Below are 12057 nucleotides of genomic sequence, written 5' to 3'. Positions count from 1 at the left end.
AAAAAATAATCATCTCCTGTGTCCTGTAATTGATCATGTCCCCACCTCTTTTCAATGGGTGTTCAGGAAGAATAAGAGAGAGCAGAGTTCATGTTGTGAACAAAAAGGTGGAGCACAGGAGATGAATTGGTGACAGTGTTGGTTGTGGTGCTTCACTGCTCCCCCAGCTCTGAGACCTTAGCCCAGCAGGCTGAAACTTTGGTTGCTTTTCAGTTCTTTTCCTCACAGAAGGAGACCTGAGTAGGTCTCCAGTTTTGTCCACTATTTCAGGCCACACCAAGCTTTTCTTTTTTCCTAATTCTCCTCCTGTTATACTTTTTGCCTGTTTCTTAAGTGAATAATACAAGACCTAGCCCCAGAGAATGGAGATTTTCTGGTTACAGCTTCCCAGAAACATCTTTCCCAATTTTTGCATGTTCTGTCGCAGCTTGTTCCTTCCCTAATTTTTTATCCTTTGGCCCTGAGAGGTTAGAGATGCTGGACTGACAGATTCTGGAGTTGTATCTTATGGCAGCTATAAATGTCATTTTCAGCGCTGCCTTCCTTGGAAAAATCCATGAAGAGCACAAGGATGTGGCTGTGCATCTCAAAGAAATTAGAAGAGTTTTGAGAATAGCTGTACAGGGACTGACTCTCAGTTCTGTTCTGAAGTGCACATGGTTTTTCTCAGTTTTTCTATGGGAAAGTCTGAGCACTAAAGTTAATCTCAGGCAAAACCACAGCAAAACTGGAAAAAAAACCCAAAACAGATCAAAGGTGTCCTGGCTGCTCCTGTAACTGCTGGACTACTTTGTGAGGGGGTGGTAATTCCCTCTTTTCTACCTTGGCTGAAATTCTGCCATAAATTATTCTCTTATCTTTAAGTCCATGCATACTTATAGCAAACAAACACAGCTGTAGCCCTCTCCACTGGAGAGAGCTGATAGAGAATTGCTTTTTAAGAGGTCCTAGCATCATGTTCTGAATCCCTGGATTTTAAAGACAAACTGAAAAAGTACCCATGTAATGTAGTATTTCAGGTGGAAATGTCTTGCATCTGAATATTTTATTTCCATCCCTCTGTAAAAAGTGAAGGCTACTGGGATGGTGAGAATTCCAGAGGGATGATAGCTCTGAACAGAGAGAGCAAGAAAGATACCAGTTAGTATTGATTCCTTCCCAAAGGATGAGGTCTGCTTCCTCTGGGGCAGCAGGCAGCTCCTGAGTGTTTCCATCTCCTCCTCACTGGTGAGGGGCTGTGGAGCCCAGTCAAGAGAGCCCTCTGGAATGGCTGAAGATCATTCCTGCTGTCACTGGAGAAGTGCTGCTGTATATGTAAGACACTGCATTTCTATCCGATGTAAGATTTTTACAGAGAGACAAATAGGACGTTTGGTTTATTCCATTTGTAGTTCATTGTCAACCACTGCAAGGAAAAATAAAGTGAGTACTGTAGATCAGAGTTCATGTTTTCAAGTACAGATGGGTGAGTTCTGAGTCAATGGCATTTAAGGAAATGGCACTGAAAGACACTCAAGTAAAATGAAGACTTGAGCAAATCGTGTCTAGAATGTTTTTGTCTTGGTGTTTTTATTCTTTTCCCTGCAGGTAAACTTTACTTTCTTGTTCTATATCATCTGAAGGACACATGCATTTTCTGGGATTTTGGGAATGATTTCTGGGGTTCTGGGATTAGACATCAAATTTAACAAGATGATGTATAGCTTTGAGGAGACACATTTGATGTACCACTTAGCCTTCCCATAATTTACTGCATGCTTCTGGTCTCTGGAGGGCAAGGGGTTGATCTACACTCCAACCTGACTTTATAAATAGCAAAGCAGAAAAGGGAAAAAGAAAGCAGGCTGGGGACCTGCCTGCTAAACTGTTATGATATGACAGTGATGCAGGTAGGTGACATTAAATGCTACTGTCTGCATCCTTAATTGTGAGTTGTCATCACCTTGGCCATTTGAGGACGAATAATGTGCTGCTCATATTCCAGATTTCTATTCTTATTCATAGAACTGTGTGTTCCAATGTTCAAATGCATATGTATAATTTAAAAACAAAACCTCAGGTTTTTAGGAGTGTTTTTTGGAGGCTTTTTTTTTTAGTGGAGATGAGGAGGAAGGGAAGATGTGAGTGTATCTTGAATGGTTTTGCGTGCATTTAATTTTCCTGCCTCAAAAGCGTAGTGAGCTGCCAGTATCAGAAAGCCCAAATGGAAAAATGGTTGCTTACAAGATGTAATGAAGATTAAAAACAAGCAAATGTGGCTGGGAGGTAAGGGGGCTCTTGCTCTGTAGGCATTTGCCATTTCTGATTTTGCAAATAGCTCTGCAGCGTCATTCGATCTGTGCTTCAGCATAATTTTACCAGGAGATATTTCTGGCCTTTTGCTTCACAGTCAGATCCTTTTGCTGGGCTATTATGTTGAAAATGCAGTTTTAACATCAAAACTGTTTATGTAACCTCCCACCACATGGAACCCGTCCAGAACACCCTGCAACTGAGGCAGGGGAAGGGGAAGGGGAAGGAGGGGATGAAAACCAAGAGCTGGGTGGAAATAGTGCCTGCTCTGAGATGTAGATAGGCCAATTCCTTTCAATAAATAGAAGTTAGGCTGCTGGTATAAGCCTGTCTACTGAAACTGTAGTGGAAGTTCACTCAGCTGCATTCCAGCAGAGCTCCAGGCTGTGAGGGAGGCACAGGGCATTGCTACAGAGGACTGAGAGGGAAGGGGAGGGAGGGACACAGCCAAATCCAGGAAGAACATCACACAGCTGCTGGGCTTTCAGATTCCTGGTGGCACTGACAAGTGTTGATAACTCTGTCAGCATCTGCCTGCAGAACACTGAGTCCCACTTTGCTGCCTGCCCCTGTTTGTCCCAATAGGATGCTCACACATGGCAAAAGTCTAAAGGTTCTTTTTTGCTATTTTCTGCTGAAATATATTTAATTTGCTTTGAACAAGAGCAAACCCAAATCCCAGGGCCTCTGAATAAGGGGGAGTTATGGAGGGGGAATACAATTAATGTCTTAATCCTGTGTCACCCTTTCTTTGAGACACTGTGCTACATTAAATTGATTTTGCAAATGAAAGCTAAAAGCTAAGCAAAAGCCACCAATCTATTTTGCCTAAAGATGATTTTAGTGCTCTTTATGTTCCCCTAAATGACAAACCAATTTGTTACCTGCCTACATAAACATTTGCCTATATTAGCCCCAGAAATGTTTTATTTTTATTAGCCCAAACTTTATCTTTTTATGAAGACAGAGGGGCCCAATAAAATTAGTGTGCAAATATAATACCCAATTTGCATTTTTCCATGGTCAGCAGAAAAGCTGAGTAAAATCAATTTGATATTAGGTCAGCATATACATCAATAAAGCATACGCTCACACAGGACCATTGTAATGGTTCCTGTAATTTCTATGCTGCCAGAGTAAAGAGATTAAATAATATTAAATGCTCCAAAATAGCTTCGCTTTTAAGAGGAATGTAAAAAGAAAGGGAGACTTTGGCATAAAACGAGCAATAAAGGATAATAGTTGCACAATCTCCAACTTTAAAACATTGTGACAATGATCTCAGAGGCAGGCTTCCTGCAAAATGGCCCCAACTCAGCTCTCATGCCAAAATTATGGTTAAGCACATTTTTGAGTACTATGCAAGTCCGTCCAACAAATCATGTACTTAAGCACCTGACAGAATCAAGGACAGAGCCTGAATGAACACCCAAAACTTGGAAGGTTTTGGATGCAGTTTTAAGCATTACATGCAGGACCATTGCTGAGGAGATGGTCCTGGCACAAAGGAGGCTTTGCTGAGAAAACTCCAGGCAGGACAGAGTGAAGGTGATGGGAGGTGAGGGCAGTCCACGAGCAGTGAGGGTCCCCTGTAGCAATGCCACCCCATCACAGACTTGGCCTTCCATGGCTTTTGCATGGGATACAAAATTCTGCTGCCTCCCATTTTGGGTAAAACTGCATAGGAATGGGTGTCTGACTTCCAGAACCTCTATCCCAGTCTTTGCTCATCACTCTGTAGTACAAATGGCATCATTTCTACCTTCTGTCCCTCCTAGTTTCTTTGTGCTGCTCAAGCCAACTATAAGAAGGTGAGAAAGAAAGTCCGACCTCACCAAGTCCAGTGGATTCACTAGTGACCAAAATTGCTGTTCCTTTGCACTCTTGCATTGCTGAGATGCATGCTCTTACCTGAAATGGCATTTGTGGACAGAAGGAGCAAAAATAAATGGGATTAGGTGCTGATCTGGTCTCTTAGGAAAAACCAGAGTACAGCAAATGCTGCTTGGATTTGATTTGCTGGAGCAGGTTAATGTGGTGTGGATGAGGCTCTTGGGGCAGCGCTCGCTTTCGACACAGATGTTCCAGCTCTGCTGGGCACTGACAAGCTGGGGTGGCACACAGGAGGGGAATGCAATAGAGCTGCTTTGATTTCCTCTGTGGAGTCTTTAACTCGCAGGGTTTTGAATAAAAACAAGCTGACATCAGCCCACCTCGTACTGCAAAGTACCTGAGACAGGAACTTGGCAATATGGAATTCATTTGCAGGGGATAACATTCCATTAAATACGTGGGTATTTAAATAAAATTGTTATTTGGCCATATGTTTGTAGGATGATGGATTCCCATGGATTGGAGCCTTCTGGTCTTGCAGAGATGACAAGGTTTTTCTAGTACCTTTCTCAACTTTGAAGTCCTCTGCAAAGGAGTGAAATTCACTCCCAAGATCTCCTGATGGGCACCAGCCTCACGGCTTTCTGAACCCAACTTCCAGGGTCAGACCTCTCATCCTGAGTGCTGATTTGTGAATTTGAATCATAAACTACATCATGACTGCAAGACCTAAAGAAACCACAAATCTGCAGTCTGATTCTGGTCTGACAAGGCAGCAGAAAAGATCCTGGAGGTTGAGGAGTGATGTTCTCCCTCAGTTCTGTTATAGTACTTCATCTTGGTGGTGCAAATGCAATTCCATAAATTTAATATTTCTGCTTGAATGTTCTAGATACCTGCCATTAAGCTGCTATATACAAATACTATCATTTTCATGTTTTTATAGTAGCATAAAAATGAAAATTGAATGAAAATGGCTAAGTGAATTTCTTGCCTTCCCATGAAGGTTTAGAATTCGATCTGACTCTCTCTTTGTAAGTAGAAAATGTTTTCTGTGCGAGCCTGCTTTAGCTGCAGCAGCACAATAAGCAACCAGGAGTAGAAATTGCTGTTTCCTGGGTGAGAGCTGAGGGAGTGCTGCCAGTGGGGTTAAGTGACTGGCCTGACCTGCCAAAGCTTTAGAGGAGAAGGAACATGGGTTGAGGGCCAAGCAGCACAAGTGATGTTCAGAATGAGAGATCTGAGCTGCTTGCTTGCAGTTCATTGAGTTTCTTTTCACTATGAAATTTGCTTGGTGTTTACCACTGCTGTGGTTGCTGGGGAGCCAGAGTAGATGTTGAGGTTAGTGTTGATTGTTCTGAATAGCATCTCTGATCTCCACAGCTTTGCTCTGGGGAATTCTCCTCTGAGCAGGGGCAGGATGGCAGTGGGTGAGGAGCAGGACACCGGGGTCTAACACACAGTGACAGATTATTTAGGTCTCTCGTAAGTCAAGGCAAGTATTACCCACAATAATGATAGTGGTAGCCTTCAAAGGGAAGAGAAAATATTCATTTAAATCTTCAATATATGTTCCAGAAAAGAAAATGGAAAAGGAGCTATTCCAGACATGTCTACTTTCCTCTCTTTCCAAAAAAAACAGTTTTGCAAAGGAGTTTTGTTTCTAAGATTCACTGCTATGGTGTTCAGAAGGGTAAAAGTGGTACCACAACAGATTTCTCTGCATTTCCACAAGTCTCAAAGCTGTGGCTAAATGGAGTGTGCCTTTCTGTCATTTTGCTTAAGCGCTTTTGGCATCTACTAAGCAAAGCTATACACTTCTAATCTTCTTAATTTTGATTGATCTTTTCAATCCTGAAGTAGAAAATAGGATGTATTTCTAATGTAACATTTAATTTAAAAAATGAAATGGTGTTTTGTAGTTTTTTAGTGGGTTAACCTTGGTTAGCAGCCAGATGCCCACACAGCTGCTCCCTCTTCTCCAGGACCGGGGGAGGAAATAAAAAGGAAAGGCTCATGGGTCAGAGAAAGACAAGGATATCATTTACTGATTGCATTGGGGGGAAAGCAGACTTGACTTGTGGGGATTTTAATTCATTGCCAATTAAAATAGACTTGCAGAGTGAAAGTTATTGATCATAATAATGATTCTAATAAGTGTTATGAAGCATAAATAACAACAATTTTGTAATTGAAAACAAAGCCAAAGCCACAAAATACCCCAAAGCAATCCTCTTTCCAAAAGATTCCTGACCAGTGCTGATCCAGACCCAAAGCAGCCATGGTGCTGAGCATCACATCTGTGCTGTGCCACAGTCCCTTTAATGCAATGCTGGTTTTCCAACAGGGAAAGAAAACTCATCTCCTCTTGCTAAAGTGATCCCAGCCTTCTCCTTTTGTTCCTTAAAGTTGCTTTGGTGATTTATCTCCTTCCTCCCACTCTACTTAATGCAAATGATGTGGGATGGTGATCGACTCCGAGCTGATGGGGTTGTGCTCCTTTTTGTTGCCTCCCACTTTTCTTCTGCTGAGAGAATTGACCCCACCAGCTGCAGGGTTTGGCAGACACTTTCTTTCTTATATTTCTTTGCCTCTGGAGTTCAAAACATCAGAGAATGGTGAAGCTGGTGTAAGAGAGAACAAATGAACGGCTGAGTTATAGGGAGAGCAGCAGCAGGACTTTGAGATGCTAAGGAAATAAAAGAAGAAACCTGCTGCAATTGTCTCCTGAGAACAGCAAAAAATGTATTGATTATTCCTATGGTTCTGTAAGGTGTGATTTGCCCTAGGGAAAATGGAGCACTTCTAAGAATTTGGGAAATGAAAAAAAATTAACTAAGGTATGGTCTTGAGGACTCTCACACATCTTTGAAAATAAAAGTCTGACTTTGGATATGTGTGCAGTACATCTACCTAATTAAAAGAGGAAAAAAAAACCCCAAAACAAAAAACCAATAACTTGGATTTAGATTCCAGTCTGTAAACTTTTTACTTCAAAACAAAGATTTAAACTGTCTCTAGCAATTGGAGCCTGCTGTGTTTAGCATTACCCCTGCTGTGTGTGTTCAGGTTGAGATAAGCCATCTAACTGAGGTCCTGACCTCTTATAGTCTTTAAAATTCCCAGAACCCATTTTGCAAGAGCAGGATTTTCATCTGCTGTTTATGAAATGCAGTCACAGCACAAACAAAGGAAGGATCCTGGTTGACCCGTGTAGTTTATGGCTGAAGCAGGTGGCCAAAGTGGTGTGGTTTCAAAACTGAGGGATTAACCCATGTTAAAGTCAGCATAGTTGGGATCTAAATCTGTCTTCCACCTATCTGCAATTTGAAGGGGAAATGGCACATTTTCATGCCCTCACTGGAGAAGGTTCCTGGATTTAATCTTGGTCTCTTTTCTATACTTTTTTTTTTAAACTTTTCTTTCAGTTAGAGCAGGTGCAGTTCCAAACACTTAACAGATTTTTAAAAAATCACCTCTAAATCCTCCAGAGCAAAGCCTAATAAATATAATTTGTAGCACTTTGCCACTGCCTGGCACTGTTAGGGCTTGGACCAAGTGTAATGCAGGGTGCAATTGGCTTCACCATGACTGGAGCCCCAGTGCTATTCCTGTGGCCCAGGGGGTCATTTGTCACGAGTGAGAGCACAATCACAGTGCAGTTAAACTCTCTGCAGTAAATCCTGGGGTTTAAAAGGAGACCTAAACTCATTGTTGCAGGTTTGGCTGCATGTCATTAGTCTTGCAGCCCTTGTGCAGTCTGGGGAGGAGACCTGGTGACTCTGTCCCTTTGGTCAGGGATTGTGCTTGTTTATAATGTGTGACCAATTCTAATGAAAGGGTGTGTTTTAGAAACTAACAGTTGTTTGCTTCTACATCTGGGGCACAGTTTAATGATCTTAATTTCTCTTTTTCTTTCCCCCCACTCTGTCCCCTGCCCCTTTCTGCTGCAGCAAACCTGCATCCAGGGGCTGAACAGAAAGTGGTGTTCATCACAGCACGGGTCCATCCTGGGGAAACTCCCTCTTCCTTCGTCTGCCAAGGTGAGTGTCTGCTCCAAGGTGGCAGATCTGATCTGGGATCTGATCTCCTCCTGCTGCTGCACGTGCTTGGTGGGGAGAGCTTTGGCTCTGCAAGGGGACGTGACAGATTTTTCCACAGTGGAAATCAGCATATCAGGACATCAGCAGAGTCTCTCATCTAATACCCAGCTGCTCATCTTCCTTCAGGCTGTAGGAATAGCTTGGCTCCAAGTCTCGTGAAGGTTTTCTGAACTTGGTCAGGATTGGACAGGATTGGGCTCTGAAGCTGTTTGGGAGGAATGAGACAGTCACACTTGTGTGCAATATATTTGTGTAAAGGTCCTTTTTTTAGAGCTTTTCCAGCCCATTTTTCTGGGGTTTATTCTGTTAACTGCTTTTTTTTTTTTCTTGCTGTGTACCATCTCCAGCTTCTTTTCCAACACAAAGCAGTGACCCTACCTCTCCAGTTGAATTCTAAGAGGCCTCTCTTTGTCTGAAGCTGCTGCTCAGAGGAACACAGCTCCCAGTGGCTGACAGCTGTTTCCTGCACAAAGCATTCCTGCTAAAAATAGAAAGCAAATTGCCCAGCTTGTATTTATAAAGAGTTGTAAATCTCTTGGCTCGTGGGTACAAATAAATAAATAACCCTGGCACGCCTTCATATAACTTCATTGTACAGGTCTGAAATATTGTACTTATGCATGTGACTGTCTGCAGCAGTGAAGTGTTGATGGTGTAAATCAAAGCAGCTCCCCTGGAGCCAGGGCAATTTGGTAATTCACTGCAGCAGCTTGGACCTGGCCCTGCTGAGCCCACGAGCTGCATCAATCAAGCATATGCAGAGTTTATGATGTTGTCTGCTCATGGTGCCACAGGCTCCATTGCCATGGGCCCTGCTGGTGCCCAAAGACCTCGGTGGGGAGGGTCTGGCTCAGATTCATGCTCTTCTCTCTGTGTGCTCCTCATCCTGGCAAGGGGCTGTGTCTGGCATCACTGAGGGAAAAGGTGCTGCCCCCTCTGCTGCCCCAGCCCCCTGGGCTTGCAGGACACTCTCCTTGCTGGCCTGGAGCAGCAAAGGTAAAACCCTTCCTCTAATAAAACAATGCTTCAGACTGAGAGCAGGAAAACTCAGCGAGTTTCCCACCTCCTGCCGTGCCACAGTCAATGCAGGGCATTATAGCACACATGATGTTTGTTAATGAATATGGATTTTTAATTGGCTGCTTTGATTCTGTTTGTGGCTGCTGGCATAGCCCTGTGAAATGAAAGCTGAGGCATGCTGCTGAGGTGGTGCTTTGTAAATGATGTTATTTTATTTTGATAATGGAGAGTTTATTCAAAAGGGAAATAATCAGAAAAAAAAAAAAGGATGTGTAAAAGCGTGTGGCATGCTTAGCCTGATGAAACAGCTAGATAGAAGTCATGCTCTGATTGTCTCATGGAAACTTTATGCTTTGTAAGAAAAAAAGCAAAAAACAAACAAAGAAAACCCAAACAAATAAGCAAAAAAAAAAAAAAAAAGGCAGGAAGTACAAGAAAAATAACAAGGAGATATCAAGATATGAGTTTTGGAGAAGCACATATAAGATATGAGTTTTGGAGAAACTTGCTTTGGCTGAGTCACAGCTCCTGATTCACTCCCGGCCCCAGAGGCTCTGGGCTCTGCACTGAGCCCCTGCCCCATGCAGGCAGAGCTGCCTCCTGTGCAGAATCAGCATCCAGACAAGTGGAAATGTCAAACATTTCAAGGCCATTGCAGAGTTGTTTCTAACACTGCCAAATGTGAAACTGGGTGCTTGCTCCATCTTTGGAAACTTTTGTGTGGGAGGATCAAAAGAAGGGAAAAAAAAGATTCCTCTGGCAGTCAAGTTGAGGGCACACTTAGGAATTTTATTTCTGGAGTCTCAGGAAGGTTTTTGGCATAGTTAGGTGTTGCAGATTTTATATCCAGATGCCAGCTCAGTGCATATGGAACATGTCAGGACTATTTTTTTTCTTGGTGGAGAGATTTCTTCTTGAATGTTTGATGATGCTCACCACCTGGAGCATTAAGGTCTGGAAACTGATCCCAAAGATTCCCCAGGAGCAAGCAGCATGTCATGGATGGAAGACCAGAGCTGTGACTGCCCAAGCTTGGAGAATCAGTCCATAGGGGAACAGAGAATGAGCAAAAAGCTTTATATTTTTTGGTTTTCATATTTTCCCATTGATCTTTGGTTTTAATTAGTTCAGTCACTGTCTTCTTTAATGTCTGAACATAATATAATATCTGACTCCTTACTCACTTTTATATCCTGTCTTTGAGCTGACCAGTTCCCTGGTTTTTGCTGAGGGATTTTTAGCTGTATACTCCAAACAGGAGTTTCCTGAAGCCTGGCAGAAACTACCTATTACAGGCCCCATTTGTATGAGTTTTTTGTTTTGTTTGGTTGGTTTTGGGTTTTTTGTTTTTGTTTTTTTTGGTGTGTGTGTGCATGGTTTTTTGGTTTTTTTTGTTTGTTTTTTTTTTTTTTTGTTTGTTTGGGGTTTTTTGGTTTTGACTAGTCAAGGCCCCTGAGAAGCAAGTTTTCTAGCTTTAATACATCAGGAGATGCTTGTGCCTGTCTTTTGATCCCTTGTTCTCCACTTACCCACATGTTATGAATCTAAGCAAGGATTTCGTATTCCTGCGGGAATAAAAAAATCTTGTCATCTCTCTGTTCAAAATTGTTTCTCTGTCATTCTTCTTCATATTCTACTGTAAAGAATGCACTGAAAACTGAGTTTTGGATACAAATGCCCTTCATCCCTGCAAATGTGCAGGTATTTTAAATTTGGATGGACATTTGTGTCACCTTCCAGCTGTGGAGTGCTTGCAGCAGTAGCCAGACCTCCTTAGAATCATCAGGCACCTCATCCAGCAGTTACAAAGAAATGCTGTAATATTTCACACATGCTGCAGCTGCCACAAAACCCTGGAGGGCCTCTTCATAGAAAGATGGATTAAGAACCTTTTGTTTCTGTTTTGGTCTTTCAAGCGTTAGTACAACGGTTCTCCTTTTTAGGAAGTTTTCCTGGTGGTTCTTAACTGCTTGTGGTGGAGCTCAGGGCTGGAAATGGAGACCCAGACATCAGAGAGGATATTCAGAGTATTCACATGAGTACCTTTCAATCCAAGGGTAGGGTGATATTCTCCTCCTCAGATGGTGATGGCCACCATGAGCATTGATGTTTGCACCACTTCTAGGGATGAATAAGTAGGAGTAGGGTCCAGGATTAAGAGGATTTGTTTTCATTTTGCTATTATAGACCATTTTTTAACCAACTGCTGGAATCACTGCTGCTCCTGGAGGGCTTTTGTAGTGAGCACAAAGAAGTGCAAATTCATCTTACAGCCTGAACTCGTCTCTCTTGGGCTGCTCAGATTTCTGAGGGATTTTTCTGAAGTTGTGGGTTTAGATTATTTTCCTTTCTTAGATATTTTCCCTCCTTTCTCTCCCCCTCAGTATTTTCCTTTAAGAAAATGTGTGCTGTTTTCTCTTCCATACTTTACTGTGAAGGCAAATAAATGTCAGGTAACAGTGTGCACTAATAATGAGTGCAAGCCTCTACCCTCTAAACACTGGCCATAAGGCAGCTTTCAAAAGGCTTGGATTTTATCCAAGGCTTGGCAATAGGGGTACTTTTAGCCCCCAATATTCTCAGAGTCTTATTTTACTTCTTATGTTTGCTAGATTTTATATTTTTTGTGGGAGAAAAGCAACTGTCCCTCACTATTCACATCCACAGAGAGTTGTAGGAGATGCTCCTAGGTTTAAGTTTATCCTGTATGCTCTGACTTTTGCCAGCAGTCAGTAATTCCAAGGTTAAGCATGTCTAGCTGTACCAAGACATATGTTTTACCCACTGATTTTGCAGGTTCTATTAGTAG

General features: G+C 42.4%; 1 protein-coding gene across 3 annotated transcripts in view; it reads left to right on the top strand.

Annotated features, from left to right (window-relative positions):
• Positions 1–12057, top strand: part of LOC139594494 (BEN domain-containing protein 5-like) — an 885873-nt gene that overhangs the window by 671809 nt on the left and 202007 nt on the right. For all 3 annotated transcript variants that reach the window (XM_071436695.1, XM_071436694.1, XM_071436692.1), the window contains one exon: positions 8079–8168. In XM_071436695.1, the coding sequence (XP_071292796.1) occupies positions 8079–8168 (90 nt within the window). The remainder of the gene's footprint in view (positions 1–8078; positions 8169–12057) is intronic.

This window comes from Agelaius tricolor, unplaced genomic scaffold, assembly GCF_023055355.1.
Source record: "Agelaius tricolor isolate 1412-34295 unplaced genomic scaffold, bAgeTri1.0.p SCAF_11, whole genome shotgun sequence".
Taxonomy (NCBI): domain Eukaryota; kingdom Metazoa; phylum Chordata; class Aves; order Passeriformes; family Icteridae; genus Agelaius; species Agelaius tricolor.
The sequence above is the reverse complement of the archived record's forward strand: the minus strand, read 5'-3'. Positions and strand labels throughout refer to the sequence as shown.